This window comes from Pomacea canaliculata, linkage group LG2 (assembly GCF_003073045.1).
Source record: "Pomacea canaliculata isolate SZHN2017 linkage group LG2, ASM307304v1, whole genome shotgun sequence".
Taxonomy (NCBI): domain Eukaryota; kingdom Metazoa; phylum Mollusca; class Gastropoda; order Architaenioglossa; family Ampullariidae; genus Pomacea; species Pomacea canaliculata.
The window spans coordinates 18,082,776-18,102,376 of NC_037591.1; the positions used below are offsets into that span (position 1 = coordinate 18,082,776).

Consider the following 19,601-nt stretch of genomic DNA (forward strand, 5'->3'; position numbering starts at 1 on the left):
GCCCCCTTGACAGCCGCGGGCCCGGGTACACCAGACCCCTGCCCCCCCCCCCTCTCGTCAGGCCTGATCGTATTGTACATTCTAGCAATCACGACCAATCTGAGGTCAAGACAGAAGGAAGGAAAGCGCAGCAGCCTCGTGATGAAAGAACACAAAGAGATAATACTAAAGATCAAGCCCCCTACAGGCCTTGAAGGAGAAGCAACCAGGTTTCCTGATTTATCACAGAAGGTAGTGAACAAGAAAAGTGCCAGGCCCTCTCTGTTACGAGATGTTACTTTCGCACGGTGAACGACTTACAGTTCTCGGTCACTGCAACCTCCAGGCTTTGGGCCGTTTACCTTTCACCTCTTTTATAAAAACAGTCGCCACTGTGTGAACATGAAGCACAGCTGAGCTGAAAGTAGCTCTGAGTGATTGTTGTTTTGTACAGCAGCATGTTTTTGCAGGTAATTCAAAGACGTCCTGCAAGCGAGAGGAATTTCCGCAGGAACTGGCAGGACTACAGACACAGACCTGGATTGCTGACAGGAAGCTTTTGGCTCGTAAGTGACTTCCTTTACATTGTTACCTCACTTTACCTCCTCTGTGCACCAGTCTGAAGTGCTTTTAGTGCTCCAGGCATTTCCGCAAACAACATTAATATGTTCTCTTGATCCGGTACCTTCTTCGTCCATCTACACCACATTCTTGTGGGAAGCTGTTTTATCTACAAACCACATAAAATTTGAATGTGGTTAGCGTTCTCCTCCCCGCACATAGCTAGTGCTATTGCTAATGATGTACATATATTCTGATTGCTTTGTTTATTCTTTGGTCTGTCTAAAGTACACTTACTGACCACCAGTCAAAACGATAGTTTCAGAGTAGACCTCACATACTGTAACGGTAGCACTGCCCGTGCTGTGTAGTGCTGACAAATTGTCAACATGGAAACACAGGCCTCATCACACCTGCCTCCTAGACTCATGGTGCTCCAGCAAGGGACGCAACGCATGCTAATCTTTGCTCACTGTTAAGCAGCAGTTAAGTCATCTTGATCACACTGTTTCTTATTAATCGTTTTGCTCTTGTAAATTTGTATGTTTAAATATATATATACACTGTGTGTTTTGTGTGTTTCGGACCATTGAGCGACTAACTGTTTTTCTAATTGACAGGTAGGTAGTCCTTGGCTCTCAACCTTCTGATTTTCAGATGTAAATATCTCATGAGCGATAGGTTTGTTTGTAGCCGAGGCGGAACTTAGTCATTATAATGGCAAAGTCTGTGTTTCTTTCTAAATATTTCAGACAACTGTCTGACCTTTCATAGCGTTCAGTACATTTGATCGAGACAACGACAAGTACCCGGATGAGAACTGTGCAGAGTGGATCCAGGGTGGGTGATGCTGTAGCCACTGCGTGTGGTATCATCATAACGGATGTTACCTGCGGCGGACTGGGGTGATGCGAGAGTTGTGGGGACAAGTTTACAAACCGTTACGGTCCGTTACACCTGAATCAAAGCAGCAAACGAGATTGCCGGCAGGTGAGCGATCAATCAAACAATGGGAAGAGGAAGTGGGGAGTCACTGGCGTCAGTTGGGAGGGTCTCAACGCTCAGTGACATCGCGAGCATTCCGCTATGTCACGATAAACAGGCACTAAGCACTGATTATATAGCCCACACAATTGATGATTACATAGTCTCATGAATACTGATTACATAGCCCACACAAATACTGATTACATAGCCCACACAAATACTGATTACATAGCCCACACAAATACTGAGTATTTAGCCCACACAAATATTTATTACATAGCCCACATAAGCACTGATCAGTACCCACATAACCACTAATTACATAGGTTTTCGATTTAACTTTTTTTTCACCACATCAAAGTTCGAAGATTTGGATGATCGAAACACGAGAGTTGGTGACAGGGCATCAAGTCTGCTATCACTGCCTCTAATCTCAGTCCCATACCGCAAGAGATACAAACTGTGTGCAGGCAGCTGCAGGTGAGCAGACAGGTATACAGCAGCACAAAGTTTAGTTAATAAAGAGGTGTGTGATATTATGCGGAAGAAAAGAAAAATTGGGAATTCGTTGTTGTTGTCGTTGTTGCTGCTGCTTAGTCTGTTTTGTGATTAAAAGTCTTCTCTCTTTCTCTAACGTTTTCGTATACTGACAAGATTTGCTTTGCCTTATCCAGCGATAAAATCTTTGCGCCTGATTTCTTCTGAACCAACCCATATGTCAAACGTGAGTTGCTGTCACACCTCACCTGACTTGTAATATCATTTGATTGATTTGAAGACCGCACTGGTATTGCTACACAGGGCTTGTAAATGGCCTACAGATCAGCATGAATTGCCCCTTCCCCTTTTGGCGAGAAAGGTAAGCATGACTGCTGAACACTAAGAGGAGATGCACAAGTTGGACAAGTCGGGCAGAGCGATGGCTAGCAGTGATGATGGAGTGATGTGTGAATATGTGAAGTAATCCACCGAGTCATTAGTGGTGGCGGTGTCTTCACTGCCTGCCTGGTGTGCAGGTTATTTGTGTTGCTGTAATAAATATATCCCAGTGTTTAGCTGGACAAAAAAAAAAAAAAACACGTCCTGAAAGCTGTTATTGTAGTGCTCAAGAAATGTCGGGAGTATCACCTGCTGTGCCTTCACTAACGGCCTTAAACAAAGTGCCTGAGACTCCAGAACAGTCTGGGGCATCAACAATAAAAGTGACACCAGTCTCACCGTCAGAGTCACCATCATTATCTTCAAATAACACTCATGGTATGTAACCATGCTGATTATCATGTTATGTAATCAGTATATATTATTACATGGTGTTACATCATACAGATTATTACATTACATCTCATGTGCATCGTACTAGTCATCAAATCGTGACAGGCTAATTCTTTAGATACTTTTTTTCCACCCTTCTTCTTTCAGTTTTCTGGAATATATAATATTGATCATGTAGGTATATCATAAATCAAAGATCTCATTAAGCTGACATTCATGCATGTAGGTAGATAGGTAAGTGGAGCTCGTCAACATGGACAGGAAGTAGAAACAGACTGTCAAACGTTTGTGATGAACGGCTTTACTGGGTACAGATATGATTAAAGGACCGATGTGACAAGATAGGTAGGGTTCAGCTGTGACTGATGTAATTTAGAGTAGGTAGGCAACTGATTTAACTTTGGGTGGGTTTGCTTATTACCCTTTTGATCACTCCCACTATATAGAACATTCTCAGCTCAATTTGTCTGCCACAACAAATGATTTATTTCTAGATAGTTTTCCATTAATTACATGACTAAAATCGTTTCTTCTGATATCAAGACAACCTTCCTTATACCGTGTATCAACAATGGTTTTCCTGTTGTTTTTTTTTTTAGGAGGTAAAGGGGGGGGGGAGAAGTTCCACACTCTTACACATTGGTTCTTGATTAATCTTAACTTACTTCAGCAGTGCTCACATCACCACACTCGTGCCCTCCTCTGGTCATGAAGAATGGTCTTCAAAAGGAAAACCTAATCCTAAGTACCAACAATACCCGGGCTGGAACTGTCGTGGTGGCAACATGTCCAGGGTCCTGGCAACATGTCCAACCTGCTTATCTTCTGTGTGATGCTTCGGGATCCTGGAACACCACGAAACCAGCCTGCAGTTCAGGTAGACTGAAATCATGTCTGGTCCATTCTTCAATTTACTTTTTATTTATTTATTGTTTATAAAACATGTTACATCCCTTTGCATTTTCTTTAATACTGACATATTAATTTGTGTAAGTAGAGTGTACATATTTGTTGTATGTATATGTAGTGTACATATTTCTTAAATTCACATCTGTATGAGTACTAAAGGGGTACGATCTAGGTTTTTAATGAATGTTTTAATGACATAAATGCAACATTTTCACAAAAAGAGAGGAGTAAAAATTTACAGTGACTAACAGATCTTCGGTGCGATGGTTTTATACATATATTCAAGTTCATAAACATGTACGCGGCAGCCATATTGCTTCTTTGTCATACACTTCCGGAACTAATGTTATATAATGTTATAGGACTGATCTTGTTTTTACAAAGGGACTAAGAAGTGGGATATTATTAAAATCTTGTGATGTCGATGTGTAGACAGCTCCTGGCTGGGCCTGACTCGTCCAACCACATCCTCACAGCCGTGTTCACAGGGTGCGGAGCCCTCGTCTTCTTTGTTGTCTGCGTCATCTGCTGTCGTCTGCTGTGTAACAGAAAGAGTGCAAGAACACATACTGAGGACAGGTGAGACAAGTGGAACGGGAAGAATGTTCAGCACTAGTCATTAAGATTAACCTTCTTAAGAAAAAAGTTAAGACAGTATACAAACAACTAATTGACACAAACAAACGAATTTTTAATCCCTTTAAAGAAGCTAATGAAGTGAATGTGGTTTAGCACTATACACTTCTCGACACATACACACCTTGGTTCGGACAGGTTGCCGAGACAGCAAACGGAGTCGTCAGACGACCACTACGATGAGCCCAAGGCACTGACAGAAGCCCATTATCAGTCCAGTGATGTGACCAGACTCCATTATGCCAAGCCTGATATGACAGCTGGCAGGCCGCAGATTTACAGCACCTTCATCAACCCCGTCTTCTACGAGGTTGTATACTGTTTGTCATATATGTCTTTCTATCTTATCTGCCTATCTACCTATTTCTGGTTATCAATTTATCCACCTTTACCCGTATCCGTCTTGTATAATCACCATTTGTTGGTAAAGAAAAATTGTTTCCTAATAAAATTATATTTGCCTGTGATGTCAGTTATGACAAGGCTGCCATCATCTGCTAGTGGATGTTATAAAAGGCTGCAATCATCTGCTAGTGATGTTAGTTATGACAGTGTTGTCAGGTTAGTGATGTCAGTTATGACGAGGCATTGGAGACCCTCCGTCTCCTATTCTCGCTTTCCACTGTTTCACTCTCACAAACACTGTCTGACACACAGGATGCCTATACACGGTGGAGGATGGATGAGCAAGCTCTACAAGACAGCCCCTATGACGCTCCATGGCAGTACAGGTGAGCTGAACTCCCAGCGAGTACATGCGATGTACATTATTTTATACAGCTCTCATTTTAATGCACATTTCGTGAACTCGGTCATACATTTCATAATTTCTGACTAGAGATGTGATATGCATGACATAATGTTGTCTCGAGCCGAGAGCAAACGTGAAACTGCGCACGTGCAGTGCGTTCATCCTCTTTGCCTATACGAACGTTCGGTGATGACTCGCGTCACCACATCCACAGAATGACTGAGGTCAGCCCAGCATCCAACAATCATCCGACTATCAGCTCGCACAATTTTTGTGACAAGTCACAAGCTAAACGCTTGTCTCCCATCGTGTTTTACTCCTGAAGCCTTCACTATACACTATATACTATACTCTATACAATTGTTCTCGTTCAGCCGTCGTCTGTATGACCAGTCCGACAACCCTGAGATAAAGTGGAGCACACTCAGTCTGCGAGCCCACGACAACTACGACTACAAGAAGTGAGAAACTGTGCCATTAGTGTACCTTACAGGACAATGAACTTTTTTTGTCGAAATGAAGTAACTTGCAAAGTTTGACTTATTTCAAGATTTACTTGCCCTTAGATAGTACGTTTACAAGTTCATTCGTAGGCGACGAGGTTCACTAGCAATTGATACGTACGCTGTTTGAAAACGGGTTTTGCGGAAAGATGAGATATTTTTCATTTTGTATAAGCCCTGAATTTCCTCCCATTACCTATCCACATGTTTTGATGCAGTGATGTGAATGTCGACTGACGGTTTACTTGGTCTGTCGTCTGCTTTCCGCAGCTTCAGCCGTATCCCGAGAGGTCGACTGTCGTCTGACTCGGAGACTGAGTACGCGGACAGCATCGGCACCGAGACACGTGGCCTGACGACCTTCTGACCCCGGGTTGTCCACAGAAGGGACGAGCTGGGGAAGAAAACGAAATTGCTGCCGACGCGATGCACGAAGAGCCACGCATAACAGGAGTGATGTGAACTTTATAGAATAGGGAGTGTGTATGATATACAACAGGGACTGGTTATAATATAGAATAGGAATCAACATTCAGCTTAGGGTGGCACAGATTGATATTGTAAATAATTTAAAGGTTTGTGAACACACTCACACCCTGACAAACACAAAATCGCCACTAAAAGACTATTCATCCGTCATGACCACCCGCTTTATGCATTTCTATATGTGTGTGTGTGCGCGATTCATGTAGATATACAAATAATACTTCATCGATGAAACCGGCAATGTGACACTAGGGCTCTCGACCTGTGTATTATTCAAGTCAACATGACTTTGACAACATTGAAACTTTATTTCGCCGTGAAACACGTATTATTCTATAGTCATGAACTCCGAGACCAGGTCATATAGACATTCCAATTCTTCTGGTGAGGGTGGATATTGTCTCAGTCGACCCCCCTTCTCTATGTAAATACCAGGGACATAGAGATTCACGTTAGCCTTGACTAGCTTAGCGGGGTCTGTGTACTTCATCAGGTTCTGCAACAGACGGCGAAAACAGAGAACAACCCATGGATTTCTGGTTATATGTAAATCATCCAGCAAAGAGATTATTGATAATAAATGCATGCACATACATGCATGGATATACATTAAAATTCAAAATTACTTGTTTAAATTTACAGATATTTAATAGAGCCATCTAACTCTATGAAAACCCAGTGAAAATGTACATTAATACTATAAATACTCAACAGTGAAGGAAATAATTGATGAAAGCCATGAAAAGCCTTAAAGTTTTGTTTCCTAAGTCATGATTCTTTATTTATTTACTACTAATTGAGTCAGTCCTGTTGAACATAAATATTTTAATGAATTTCACTTTTGGTGTAAATTGTCATTATTGTGCATAAGTGTGTGTGTGCTCGCGCACGTGCATGTGTGAAAGATGTGTTCGTGTCAAAACTGCAGAAACTCTAAATAAACTGTCTATGGCAGCAACTGGTTTTGTAGACAGCAATTTTGCCTGAATCATGTCGGGTGTGCATGCAGACATTTTTTTTTCAAACACCTAGAGTATTTCGGCCGCTTGAATTTGAACACGTGTTTCCCCAGTCACCTAACCCTACTTTTCACATCAGTGGTGACCTGTACTGACCCTGTAACAGGGACACAGCAGACAAGCACGGACTCCCTGACCCGAAGGCGATGATGCAGGTCCTCGGGTCAGTCACGAAGCAAATGGTAACGACGATAAAGGCGAGGGCGACAAGGAGGTGTAGCCCGCGTAGGTGAGGGTTTCCTTGAGAATGGCCTGGTCGGCAGCAGACCTCTCCTCCTCCGTGATTACCTGTGAGTCGTCAGACACGTGACAGCATGCAGCTTTGTCAGCCATAGACTTTTCAAAAGAGCATATAATATATATCTAAAGAGAGGGAGGCAAATATCTTCGGTCCACATACTATGCAAATGTTTGCGGTTTGTGCTTGTGTTTTCTGTATTCATGTTGTATAATCAATGTCTTCAGTCATTTGAGTAACTGTGGTCTTAACATCATCATTATCATGAACGCTTATAGAATCATCATTTTTTTATTATTTGCAAAAATAAAAGCAGCGTGCTTCTTGAGATAAAAGACGGAGACAAGGACGATGTCTGACAGGATTAATTGACAAGCGCTTGCACCTGAAGGCGATTGTGCGCAATGACAGAAAGGGATAAAGGAGGCAGAACCAGACAAGAAACCCTAAGGGAGAGTAATGTAAACGGGTTTTACGTCCAAAGTGTTCCGAGACGAGAACTGAACCCTAACCTTCTCCTTGTCACTGCAGCGGGGACAAACATGTGATTTATCACACGGCGCTTAACTCCCCTAGTTTTGATGATTTTAGTCTAGGAAACTTTTACTGTCTAAATCAAGAACAAGAGACAAATGTGATTGTTGCAATTAAAACAGAACTCCAGCTAACATGTAAGAGTTAACGTGTATTTTCTAGGTACCTCAAAGTCCTCATCCTCTTTAGAAACCTTGCTTTCATTTAATGCACTTTCTTTGCTGACATTTGCAACAGTAGCTTCCCTTTTCACGAGAAGCTTGAGAGTATTTCCCCTTATCTTTCGCTGACGCCCCTTAGCATGAAACGTCACTGGGGGGTGACATTTGGTAGTGCAGTGGTGTCCTCATCTTGACCACTGCTGTTATCACGAGCTACACCTGTGGACACAACTTTATTCATTAATCTTTCCCTTTGTTTACTTTATACCTATCCAATCAGCATACATCTAATCAAGCCACATAGTCTATGTAAAGATGGCTTTTAATCTATCATCTTATTTGTTAATTTGCAGTTATCAGAGAATGACTGTAGTGATCGATTATAAGAGATACTGATGACAACGATGGTGATTTACAATACACATATCTTTGTTTCGCGTTGCATGCAAATTAAATGTTTAACAACCTGTTTTTACCCACCCACCTCTGCCACTTATGCTGTTTGCAATGTTTGGCTTATGATGTCCGCAATGTTAATGTACTACACTACCATTTTAAGACATAAAACATCGATTTCTTTCATTAACTAGTTGACATTATTGGTTATGGTGTAATGTGCACTCACAGATACAAAAGGACGACAAGACCACGAACACAATGTGGACGATCATTGTCTCCGACTAGGACTACTCATGCGGAAAGCTTTGTAGCCATAACGACAGTGTCAAGGGTTAACAGCTATGACGTAAAAGAAAAATAATGATGTCATAGTGACATACACTAACCCCACGCATTTGCATGTTTATATTTATCTTGACACACTAAGTCTTGCCGCCAATGTGAAGGAGGGAAGGCTCATCAGTATTTGCCACTGCTTCGTGACTACGGTCCCTGGAGTGAACTGAAACACGACCTACAGATAGGTCAGAGGTGAGATCCCATTACAACACACAAAATTTTTAAATAACGGGGCTTATTGACACAAAACTTACATTATCAGCGTTGTGTCATGACGAAAAGGAACAAAAAATAAAGCCAGGATAAAAATATGAGAGCATGTACTAGGAGTGGCAATGTACAATACAATATGACTATATAAAACTTAACCTGAACGATAAGAAGCCATTCTAAGTTCATTTTGACATTGCTTTTCTATAGTTAAACTGATTTTTTTCCTGTTTTTACATTTTTTTTATTCAAAATTTTGACAACCGAATACTTGACCCTCTGGGTCATTGTACAAAATCAGATTATGGCTTTGCAAGCAGTGAACTCAACTCAAATATGACGTCTGGACTGAACTTCCAGGGCAAACCAAGAAGATACTAAACTTCATTTGCCCAGTTTTTATGCACCCTTCTGTTATATATTAATTAAGTATCTTTGCAGAAGCCCTGATCAGTTTCGCACTTTAAAATGGTTTATTGGTTTTGTTGCCTCTACAAAGCTTGCAAAACTCATAAAATCTAATTGGTAATCTTTTTTTAAGAGGGTCGTAATAAATCCCACGCTTCCAAGTTTTTTTTATATTTTTGCATGTCTCAAAGCTCTACTTACCTCTTCTCGAGGGATTTTACTTCAAATGGATCTTTGTTTTAGTTGGTATATTTTTTTCACAGTTGCTTAAGTCTTCATCATAATTTTCAACAGATCGTTTAGATTAAAGAAGAAAATTTGCTTAATGATGTCTGACTTTATAGAAGTTTCTAGTGCACAGAAATATTTTATTTTTTTCCGCGATCTCTCTTGCACGAATTATTCCCGTGAGGTTCCTACGTTCCTTGCCTCACTCTGTACTGAAGGTTTGGTGCCTGGAATCCTTCCATACCTGCACAAAGAGTCGCGAGAAGTCTTTCCTTAAAATTGGAAAGACATATTGTAGAACTAAAGTTAATTTGTTCAGCAGAAAAATCTTTGAAATGTGGAATTCCTTTGTATATGCAATGATAACTTCACCATTTGTCAACAATCTTTAAACTACAATTGATAGATGCATTGTTATCAACGTTTAGCTCATCGGACTTTTAAGACACGATCACAAAATCGTGATGAAAATTCAAAGTCATGATAGCTAAGTAAACTGATTATAAGATCAGATAAATGCCTTTTCGGCCTACAAATGTCATATGACATTGTCATGTCATTAAAGAATGATTGCAGTAGAACATTCATGACATGCAGAAATTTGCATATCATTATGTCAGACTTTCCACAGTGCTGCCTGTCACTGCCAGCAGTCCTTCGTTCTCGACACCTGCGGCTAACTTCGTTATCTACTGACCCGACTATGCAGCTAAGTATTTCACTTTTATCTTTGCCGTTTTTTTCATTTCCAGTATGGTGCAGATAACACCGAGTACGCACTGTTGGGTAGTTCCTGACGTTCAGTTCCTGACGTTCCTTGTCTGCCGTTGACAACAGCAAGCGGCTGACCACCATCCACATTGACCACAGCAAGCAAACGGCAGAATGGAGGTTTGTACAGTTTCATATTTGTCCGTTTGTACGTCTGGCTATCTGATGAAAAGCTTGATGTCTGGAAACAGAAGATCAAGGCATTTATTTAGCCACACAGTCTCCTTGCTTAAAAAAAAACAGCAACAAAAAACAACAAACAACTAAAGCTTCGAATCTCTTCTTCTCACAGTCGAGAGTGCGTCCCTCGAAGATTCCAACCAAAGAGGAAGTGACGCACAAGGGACGCCAGGAGAGACCAAGGGGGCTGTTACCAGTCTTGCTTGTCGTGACAGTGCTTCACACAGCAGCCTTTATCGGCCTATCGGTCTATACCAACAACAGAATACAGATCCTAGAGACAACAAACGAGCATGTGTTTGTAAGTCCGGAGTTTTATACCTCTCTTATACTTTATTTACCCAATGTCTCAACTGCCGTCAAACACTGAAAGTTTTATATGTGTACTGTTGATATCGTAATTAAAACACGTTTTGCAGTTGGTGGTGGTGTTGGTGGTTGTGTGTGACATGAAATGACATTGTGACAGGATGTTCAAGAATATCTAACAATTCCTACCATGTACGGTATCTTGAGTCAAAAAGCATCGTTTTGTTAATTAGTATCAAGACAATTTAACGGCTTTAATAGTAAATCATAGTAAACATTTTGAACTACTCATTTCTAGTCAAACGCCAAGTTTCCATTTCTATCTAGCGGACCACTGTAAGAAATGCTGTCGTGGAGGAACTGGCTGATATTCTCACGAGACTAAGTGATGGCATGGTTAATGACACCAGACGACAGGAGTTATACTTGCAGTTACATGCGTGGGCTGCGCCCCCTGACGGTCAAAGCACTCGACAACGGTCAAAAAGACAGAGCCCTGGCGATGAACTTGGATCTATCTTTGACGAAATGGCACAGAAAGAGGTAAATGTCTGTAAGAAAACCTGGTGTGACTGTTGCCTCGTGAGTTTGTTGCGCCGCATCTCCTGGTGTTCAATCGTTTTGTACCTGAGCCAAGCTGCTTCCATCTCTTTGCCCTTGTAACTCTCTGTCATCTACAGACCATGAAGTCTTCCTATTTTTTCCTCTTCCTCGCCAAGTATTTCAACTTTACTTATGTGGGTGTACAGAATGTCAACATCACTTCCAATAAGAATTGTATTTACTAAGAATGTATTAACTGCCAAAAAGAGAGAAAAATAGAGAGATGCCCGTTCATGACCTCAGCCATGAACAAAATATACTCAAATACCCGCAATCAATCAGACACGAATATACCTTAATGCGACCATATGTGAACTACAGTTTAAAGCTCAAGTATAATCTTTGTGTTTACAACAGCTTGCAATATTTGACCGATACTGCGGAAATGCCAGCAAGATTTGTTTGCCAGGTTAGTATCTCCTGCGGTCTGACAGTAAATTATATCTATTTGTAAGGCAAATCTTTCACAATGATCCCTCATTTACGTTTCTCCGTTAGTTAATTATACTAAAATTATACCAAAACAACGTTTTGCTGTTCAAGAAAAGACACATTCAGGAACGTAATACAAATTAATAAATTTAAGAATAATAGAAAGAACTATGACAAAAATGCAGGGATGTGCTAGACAGTACTTTGAAAATGTCAGACAATGAGGTCAACGTGCTTAAATACTAATTCAGCTATTTAGTAAAGGTAAATTATTTCTGTTGGAACATATCAGTTGTCTCTTTTTCCTATGACTGTAAGGTCCACAAGGTCAAAAAGGTGATCCCGGAGCTCAAGGTATAAAAGGTGCAGCCGGAGGTCAAGGTTTAAAAGGTGACATCGGTCCTCGAGGTTCAGATGGAAGCAAAGGCGAGGCTGGCATCGCTGGGCCACAGGGTAATTAAAATCTTGTGTGTTGCCTTCAAACTAACCCTTATTCTTGTTGCAGATGCAGTCTTACTCTCTACAAACGTGGACAAAATTGTTATCCACGTTATCTACTATTTAGACGGATAACATATAATCACACGGTTTGTGGTGCGACCATATGCTTTCCTTCAATTAATAAAGGATGCAGAGAGCCCTTCTCGTTAACTGGCCATTAGTTGTAAATCTACAACAGTAAGTGTAGTTATAAGGAGGCACTAAACTGCTGAAGCACATGTACACCCTTACAGGTATCAAAGGGGATGCTGGACAGCAAGGGGAGAAAGGAGTGCCAGGCGAAGCTGGCAGCAAAGGGGCTGGGGGTGAGAAAGGTGAACGTGGCGACAAGGGAGATGCTGGATCTAATGGTGAGATTTATCACTTCTGTTTTGTTTTAATAAATATACTTTGCATTATTTTTCATGTTATTATCTTCCCTTTTCCTAAATCATGATATAAAAATACAGTCTGTGTACCTGTACCAATCTGTTTACAGACATCGCAGTAAGACTAGCATTATCGTTTTCCCTTGAGGTCAAGTGAATCTAACATTGAAAAGTAAATCAGTTGTGATCATATCTAAAATGCCATTCACAACCAGTGTCGAAACAAGATACTTTGGAAAAGAACAAAGGCAATCAGAGATGTAGCTTTAGGGACCCGCTTCATTTTGTCTGCTGCGTCACACCATGACCGTGGGGCCGTCAAAAGGATAATATAAACAGAGAATACACAATGATGAAAGAGAGGAGGGTGAGAGAGACAGAAGAATGCTGCATAATCAGTATAATTTCACATTAGAGTGACTATCATTTCGTCTCAGTCGTGAATCTCAATCGACTTTTGATCTCTTTTGTCATTTGTTGTTGTTTGCTGCGTCGCTTACCAGCTTTCCAGACTGTTCTATTCCTGCTCCACACGATCTTCGTCTATGCAACCTCCTTCATCTTGGCTAAAGTTTCTCGGGGTTTACTATCTCCAATTTACAGAAAATTTAAGTTTTCTGTGATTGCTGTACTGACCACGCAATCTTCACTTTGTCCAACCCAAGGACCATGTGCTTTTTGCGTGTAGATGATGTCTACTGTACTTTTGGACACTCATTGATTGCAAGATCTTCTACACTTTGATGTTATGTTGTTATGTCCTTTGTATTTTTCTTGTTATGTTTTGTCCAAAGGTTTATGTTTATCTGTTATGTTCGTGTTATGTTTATAGTTGTGTAAAGTGTACTGAGCCTACTTCGGAAAATGCGTGATTCATTTGTTTTTTATACTTACTGTTATCCAATCTGCAACAGGTGTAAAAGGCGACATTGGGCCAATAGGTCCCCAGGGTCAAGTGGGCCCTCTTGGTCCAAAGGGAGAGAGAGGTGCTGATGGACCAACAGGACAAAAAGGTGACACGGGACAAACAGGCCCACAAGGGCAAACTGGTCCATCGGGTGCAAAAGGGAGCGATGGGGCTGATGGACCTACAGGGCAGAAAGGTGTGCCTGGCGAAGTGGGCCCTTCGGGACCCACAGGTCCTTCCGGGCTTAAAGGAGACGCAGGAGCCAATGGAACTCCAGGAGAGAAAGGGGACCGTGGTGAAACAGGCCCTCTGGGACCAGTTGGACCCTCTGGTCCAAAGGGAGAAGAGGGAAAAGCTGGTATCGAAGGGCAGAAAGGTGACGTCGGACAAACAGGTCCCCAGGGGCCATCTGGTGACAATGGAGATAAGGGCGCTGATGGAACCCAAGGACAGAAAGGTGATCCTGGAGAAGCAGGTCCTACAGGCCAAGTCGGACCGACAGGTGAAAAGGAGACAGGGGAAATCCCGGCACTGCAGGCAAAAGGTGATCCCGGTAGTGCGGGACCTATTGGCCCAGATGGACCTGCAGGAGCTAAAGGAGAGACTGGCGCCGATGGACTTGCTGGACAGAAAGGTGAACGGGGAGATGTTGGTCCAATGGGACCATCTGGTCCTGCAGGTGCAAAGGGAGAAACGGGCGATGTGGGAATCCCGGGTGCAAAGGGCAGTACAGGTGAGAAGCATTGGTGCTACGATTTCTTTTTTTTTATAATTAAGATGAAGTAAATGTATGTGCATCCGTCAGTTATTAAAATTATGCAGTTGTAAACAATATTATTATAATTTTCTTGAACATCTTTATTAACAGTAACAGTTAAAACTAGCATTGTTGTCATTATGAAGGTGAAAGCGGTAAAGAGACTTTGTAATTGTAACATCCTTTACTCACACGCTTACTCGTTGCTTGTTTGTTTCTGTATTTGAATTTAAGAATTTAGTATATGCCCAATCAACGCAAAAGTAAGGGATACTTGATTAGGTGATGAGAAATAAAAATAGTATTCAGCAATCTTATTTCTGTGTTGTGTAAGTATGTGACAGTAAGTACAGTTCGAGTCAACCAGACTAAGTATGTGTTATGGCCATCAGGTGATCCCGGTGAAAAAGGTGAGAAAGGTTCAGACGGTACTCCAGGAGTTGCCGGTTCTCAGGGAAAGGATGGCCCACCTGGTCCTGCAGGTATCAAAGGAGAAAAAGGAGAGGCAGGGGTGTGGTCTCCAGGCATGCAAAGCTGCTGCACCTCGCTGCGTGAGTGACTTAAGCAACATTCTTATCTTGAGTACAAAAACAAACTGCTTTTTCATGTCTGCGGCAATACTGTAAGGCTATCTGTGATACGAAGGAACGAAGCAGATACTTTATTACACATTTTACGAAACTCCACCTGATCAGAACCAGTCTTTCGATCTCCTTGTGGACTTTCAAGCTTCTCGTGATCATTTCTCTCCACTTCGGTCCAAGACATTTCAGGTTCTGCTGGACACTACCTGTCCTCTGTCCTGTTATCATGTTGACACTAATGTTACCCTGTTCCTACTGCTGTTCTGCTGTTAAATAACAACAAAATGCAGACGATACTTAGCATTTTATGAATATGTTTGTATGTGTCATTGTTTACTAGTTTGTCGTCTGCTTCATCCACCAACAGGCAAACCCGAACTGAGTCCTTTGTCCGTGGACGTGAAGGTGGCGGAGGTCAGTCCGTGGCCTTGAAGCTGCGCACCTGACGGCTTCCCTCCTGCCACAGTGTCATGGCAACCGGTTGATGTTATTAACGATCCACGCTTCGTTGTCCAGACAAACCAACTGCTCATTTCTGACGTCACACTGAGTGATGCACGTGTCGTAACGTGCACTGCAACCAACGTCTGGGCGCCACGACCAAAACCTTCAACTTGCGAGTACTGCGTAAGCCAACCACACTAACACTTTATTTAGTCTGCGTGTACTTTGTACATCATCTCTCATGACTTCATTGTATGTGCAGTGTATATATTCTTTACAGTTGTGCATCCACACATCGACAGACTGCAGCATCTCATCATTTCAAGCAGAACCTCGCCAGTGCTCTGAGAGACTTGTTTCTATTTTCTGCAGAGCACCTGATCATCGCCTCAGCGCCCAAGAACCTGACGGTGATAGAGGGAAGTCCTTTCCGACTGGAATGTCGCTTCAGCAGCGATCCGCCACCATCCATCACCTGGTACTACGTGTCTAACAACGGCATACGCCAGGTCGTGACGTCAGGGGTGACGGGAGACAAGCGGTCTTTCTATCCTCGACAAGGACAAGGCGCGGGTGGGCGATGCCGGGAAGTACATCTGCGAGGGCACTAACGGCATTGAGACGGAGACGTATGAAGAGCAGCTGACAGTTTTGTGTGAGTGTCACCAGTCTTAGTTCTTTTGTCAGTGTCATCAGTCTCTGTTTTGTGTCAGTGTCATCAGTGTCAGCTCTGTGTCAGTGTCACCAGTGACAGTTCTGTTTCAGTGGTCATAGTCTCATTTCTGTCACTAGTCTGTAACATTGTCATCAGTGACATTTCTGTAGTAGTAGGTCAGAGTTCAGCCGACGTCATTAAAAGTGACGTCACTGGGAAGATGACGTCAGCCGAATTGACGCATGCTGAAGGACGTGGAAAGGGACGTAAATAAAGATGGAAGGGAGATAAATAAAACTGTTTACTATTACAGTTATGTCAGTATCATCAGGGAAGGACAGACAAACGAAAACTATTTTTAGGTGAACGATATGTGCCTGCCATCAAAGCTGACCTGACTCCATACAGAAATAAATCGAGAGAGTCTGCTATTCCAGATAATCTTGCATTGTTTCAGACTTAAACTTTATTCGTCTTTCATCTCTCTCGTGCCGTGCTCCATTTTGTTTTTAGCTAAACCTTACATCACCGAGACTTCAGGAAACATCACGGTCCTGGAGGGCCAAAACGTGACCTTAATGTGTCGTAGCAACAGCCTTCCCCAGCCCCAGATCCACTGGGCGTACAACGTAGGTAGCTTTTCATTCGTCCATTCAATAGATGTCATAGAATTCACGCTGCTGCACTTTAAAGCTGTGTCAAAACGAAAACTTAAAACTCAGCAACATTTCTTTTGTTATATCTTAAAAGAGATGAAAAACAAATGTTAATACTGTCTCGTTACTCATACATTGTACACGTTGCAATAAGCACTGTACGCCTCCTTTAAATCATCTTTTGTTCGCATTATCTCCTCCACTTAGCGGACATTCTGCAGAACTACGCAAGAATTTTATATATGAGGTACCATTTTGTATTCTTCAGCCGCTGAAGCCAGTTTCTGTATAACCTTGGCTAGATTTAGACAAACGCAACTATTTATATAATTTATAATCAACAGCGTTAAGAATGCCTGTTCTGTTACCTCTTGTCCGCCTTCTGTTCTCCCAATTCAGTATAAAACTGGTGTTTACAACTGTCCTGAATGACCCTCGACTATTTTTCATTATTCATCTGATTCTAGAGAATTGACTCTCACGTGTATGAAGACAGCCGAGAGGAGCTTCAGATCGAGGACATCAGAAAAGTTGACGGCGGCGACTACACTTGTACCGCCTCCAATAAGTTCGGCCACACGTCGGTCACACTCCATGTCAACGTGCAGGGTGATTAATGTCTTGTCCGACACACACTCGTACTTATCTCTCGCATCTTCATGTGATTTCAACATCTCAAAACCACATCACACAAACTCGCTTCAAACCATTTGTGTTGAGATTTGCTCACCAAACTATTGCACACGCGTTTTTTTCCAGTCTTGGATTGATATTATTTTTTTAATTACAGACTTCATCGTTAATTGTCAGACTTGAAACTTACATGTTCGTAGAGTTCATTAGTATGGCGTGTCTGAGTTTCAGGCTTGTCTGTGGCATTTGTGTAAAACAATCATGTAGATAATGCAGCATTGTATGTGCTAATTATGACTCCATTATTGTCTGTGTTGTAAATAATTATAGAATTGACTACATTAATGTATGTTGAAAAGCGAAAGGTGTGTCTGCATGGAATTTTTCAAAACGCTACTTTTATTTTATAACAACTCAGTTTTTATTGTCTTCTAATAAAATTTAATTGCTTTCACACAATATTTGGAAAAGTTTGATGCAGATGTTTAGAACTGAAAACAAGGAGCAGCACATATATTTTGTTATTTTCAAAACAAAACTGTGCACACCTACACTATATTTTCGTGCTTTTCTTTAGAAGGTTGAATCAGATAATAGATGTTAACTCCCACTTCGTTCTGTCCGATCTTTGCCCTCTCAGTGCCCCCCACGTCTACCCTGGTCCCCGACCTGACGCCGCTGACGCCGGTGTTATTTTTTGACTGTTCCGTGCGTGGCGACGAGCCTCTGAATGTCACGTGGGCAAAAGACGGCGTTCCATTGGACTTCTCCAGGGTGAGCAAGTACGTGCGTATCCCGGATGAGAGCAGCGGCTCACACCGCCTGCTGATACCCTCCACCAGTGAAAGTGATGTCGGGGTGTACAGCTGTCAGGCCTCTAATTACTTGGGGAGCCAAGAGGACGCCACTTACGGTGAGAGCTGCGAGTATGTCTCAGGACACCTCGGGTACATCAACGGTTTTGTTTGTTGAATCACATGTAAACTGTGTGTGGATGCGAGTGTATATTTTTCTTAAGACACATGCCTGGGTAACTTATGTTTCACGTTAGCAAGAAACAATCATTAAAATGTGGAAACAATGCAAGTCGATGATTAGTTCCGGCTGTTATTTTCGTCACCAGTGTACAAGAACTTGGGGACAGTCACGTGCAACGCCACCTTCTCTGTGTGCACAGTCAGCGTTTGTGGGTAAGTCCTGTCAGTAGGTACAAGCTTACTTTGTCACATGATTAGCTGCTTGTATAAGGCGAGGGTTACAGCGACTTTAGAAGGTAGCACGCTAGTCGGGTACAGCGTTGAGGGAGGTAAAGGCAGCGACTGGAGAAGATGGGTGCCGCCCTTAGAGAAGATAGAAATGAGAAAGTGAGGACTCGAACATCTCACGTCAACTTCACTCCTCTACACCGTCATGGTGAGGGAAGTACTTTTATCATGTACCTTCAGCTAGCCAGATTTGGTGGAAGATGTTTAAGCTTCAACCACTGACGATTCCTAAAAAACAAAACCAAATCACTGTTTTGAAGTGGAAAGAAACGCACAGCACCTGTCTAACACAATAAGGGTTTTCTGTGTGTCTGGTCTTACACAAGTATGCATTTCTCCTTTAGATAAACGCAATAAACCGTTCACACTATGCGTAAACGCAATAAATGCGGATTTCTTCTGTACATATATGCGCGCTGTGGGGAACATCTCCGTCAACAAGTTGATTCCATTGCCCTGATGAAGTAAATGGACTTTGTAAGAAAGGATTTAGTGCGATCATGGGCTTATGTGCCACGTAATATTTCCATACTTATAATAGTCTTATAATAGTCTTTTTCTTATACCATGGCATGTCATTACAGCGCCACCTGTCCAGACAACTGTACTACAAGCGATGAGTCTGTCTACGGAAACAAGTTCTACAGTGTCGTGAGTTCTTCCACTTTCTTGTTTTCCATCTCGCATGTTACCTGACCTCATGCTGACCTCGTGCTGCTGGCAGAAGCCAGTCTGTGAATGTACAGCACATGTCTGCTACATATGTACAACTCTTACTGATCAGAGCTGTAGATAGAATGACCTTAACTCATAAAAGTACCCGCTTATAACTCCAGACGGATGCTGCCTGTGAAGCCCATGTCTCAGAACCACTAAAGACGAAAACTCTCTGCTTCTGTTGCATTCATGAGTTTTG

General features: G+C 42.1%; 4 protein-coding genes across 4 annotated transcripts; 3 read left to right on the forward strand and 1 right to left on the reverse strand.

Annotated features, from left to right (window-relative positions):
• Positions 1–3,453: 3,453 nt before the first annotated feature.
• On the forward strand, positions 3,454–6,360 carry LOC112556593. Its single transcript, XM_025225744.1, has 6 exons — positions 3,454–3,676; positions 4,141–4,287; positions 4,483–4,654; positions 5,002–5,075; positions 5,470–5,556; positions 5,869–6,360. Exons 3-6 carry the CDS (start codon positions 4,598–4,600, stop codon positions 5,963–5,965), a joined length of 315 nt encoding a protein of 104 aa, XP_025081529.1. The 5' UTR covers positions 3,454–3,676; positions 4,141–4,287; positions 4,483–4,597; the 3' UTR covers positions 5,966–6,360.
• A 23-nt stretch (positions 6,361–6,383) lies between these two features.
• On the reverse strand, positions 6,384–7,436 carry LOC112558116. Its single transcript, XM_025228326.1, is given in 4 exon segments — positions 6,384–6,580; positions 7,200–7,223; positions 7,225–7,310; positions 7,313–7,436. Coding segments are annotated over 4 exon segments (402 nt in total). The 3' UTR covers positions 6,384–6,412.
• A 2,936-nt stretch (positions 7,437–10,372) lies between these two features.
• On the forward strand, positions 10,373–16,070 carry LOC112556582 (collagen alpha-1(III) chain-like). The gene is made up of 10 exons (XM_025225730.1): positions 10,373–10,511; positions 10,684–10,872; positions 11,208–11,423; positions 11,841–11,892; positions 12,234–12,368; positions 12,650–12,766; positions 13,699–14,424; positions 14,841–14,999; positions 15,400–15,659; positions 15,849–16,070. The coding sequence occupies exons 1-9, from the start codon at positions 10,506–10,508 to the stop codon at positions 15,462–15,464; spliced, it is 1,665 nt and encodes a 554-aa protein (XP_025081515.1). The 5' UTR covers positions 10,373–10,505; the 3' UTR covers positions 15,465–15,659; positions 15,849–16,070.
• On the forward strand, positions 15,503–17,404 carry LOC112558127 (neural cell adhesion molecule 2-like). Its single transcript, XM_025228344.1, has 5 exons — positions 15,503–15,512; positions 15,849–16,049; positions 16,269–16,397; positions 16,645–16,760; positions 17,255–17,404. The coding sequence occupies exons 1-5, from the start codon at positions 15,503–15,505 to the stop codon at positions 17,402–17,404; spliced, it is 606 nt and encodes a 201-aa protein (XP_025084129.1).
• Positions 17,405–19,601: the final 2,197 nt, after the last annotated feature.

Excerpts from the sequence above, each read along its gene's own strand:
- LOC112556582 (XM_025225730.1), top strand. Across the intron at positions 11,893-12,233 it reads CAGCAAGATTTGTTTGCCAG|GTCCACAAGGTCAAAAAGGT; the intron begins GTTAGTATCTCC and ends TATGACTGTAAG. Across the intron at positions 15,000-15,399 it reads AAGCTGCTGCACCTCGCTGC|GCAAACCCGAACTGAGTCCT; the intron begins GTGAGTGACTTA and ends ATCCACCAACAG.
- LOC112556593 (XM_025225744.1), top strand. The coding sequence starts at position 4,598 with ATGACAGCTGGCAGGCCGCAGATTTACAGCACCTTCATCAACCCCGTC. Across the intron at positions 4,655-5,001 it reads TCAACCCCGTCTTCTACGAG|GATGCCTATACACGGTGGAG; the intron begins GTTGTATACTGT and ends TCTGACACACAG. Across the intron at positions 5,076-5,469 it reads GACGCTCCATGGCAGTACAG|CCGTCGTCTGTATGACCAGT; the intron begins GTGAGCTGAACT and ends GTTCTCGTTCAG.
- LOC112558127 (XM_025228344.1), top strand. Across the intron at positions 16,050-16,268 it reads TCGACAAGGACAAGGCGCGG|TCTGTAACATTGTCATCAGT; the intron begins GTGGGCGATGCC and ends TTCTGTCACTAG. Across the intron at positions 16,761-17,254 it reads AGATCCACTGGGCGTACAAC|AGAATTGACTCTCACGTGTA; the intron begins GTAGGTAGCTTT and ends ATCTGATTCTAG.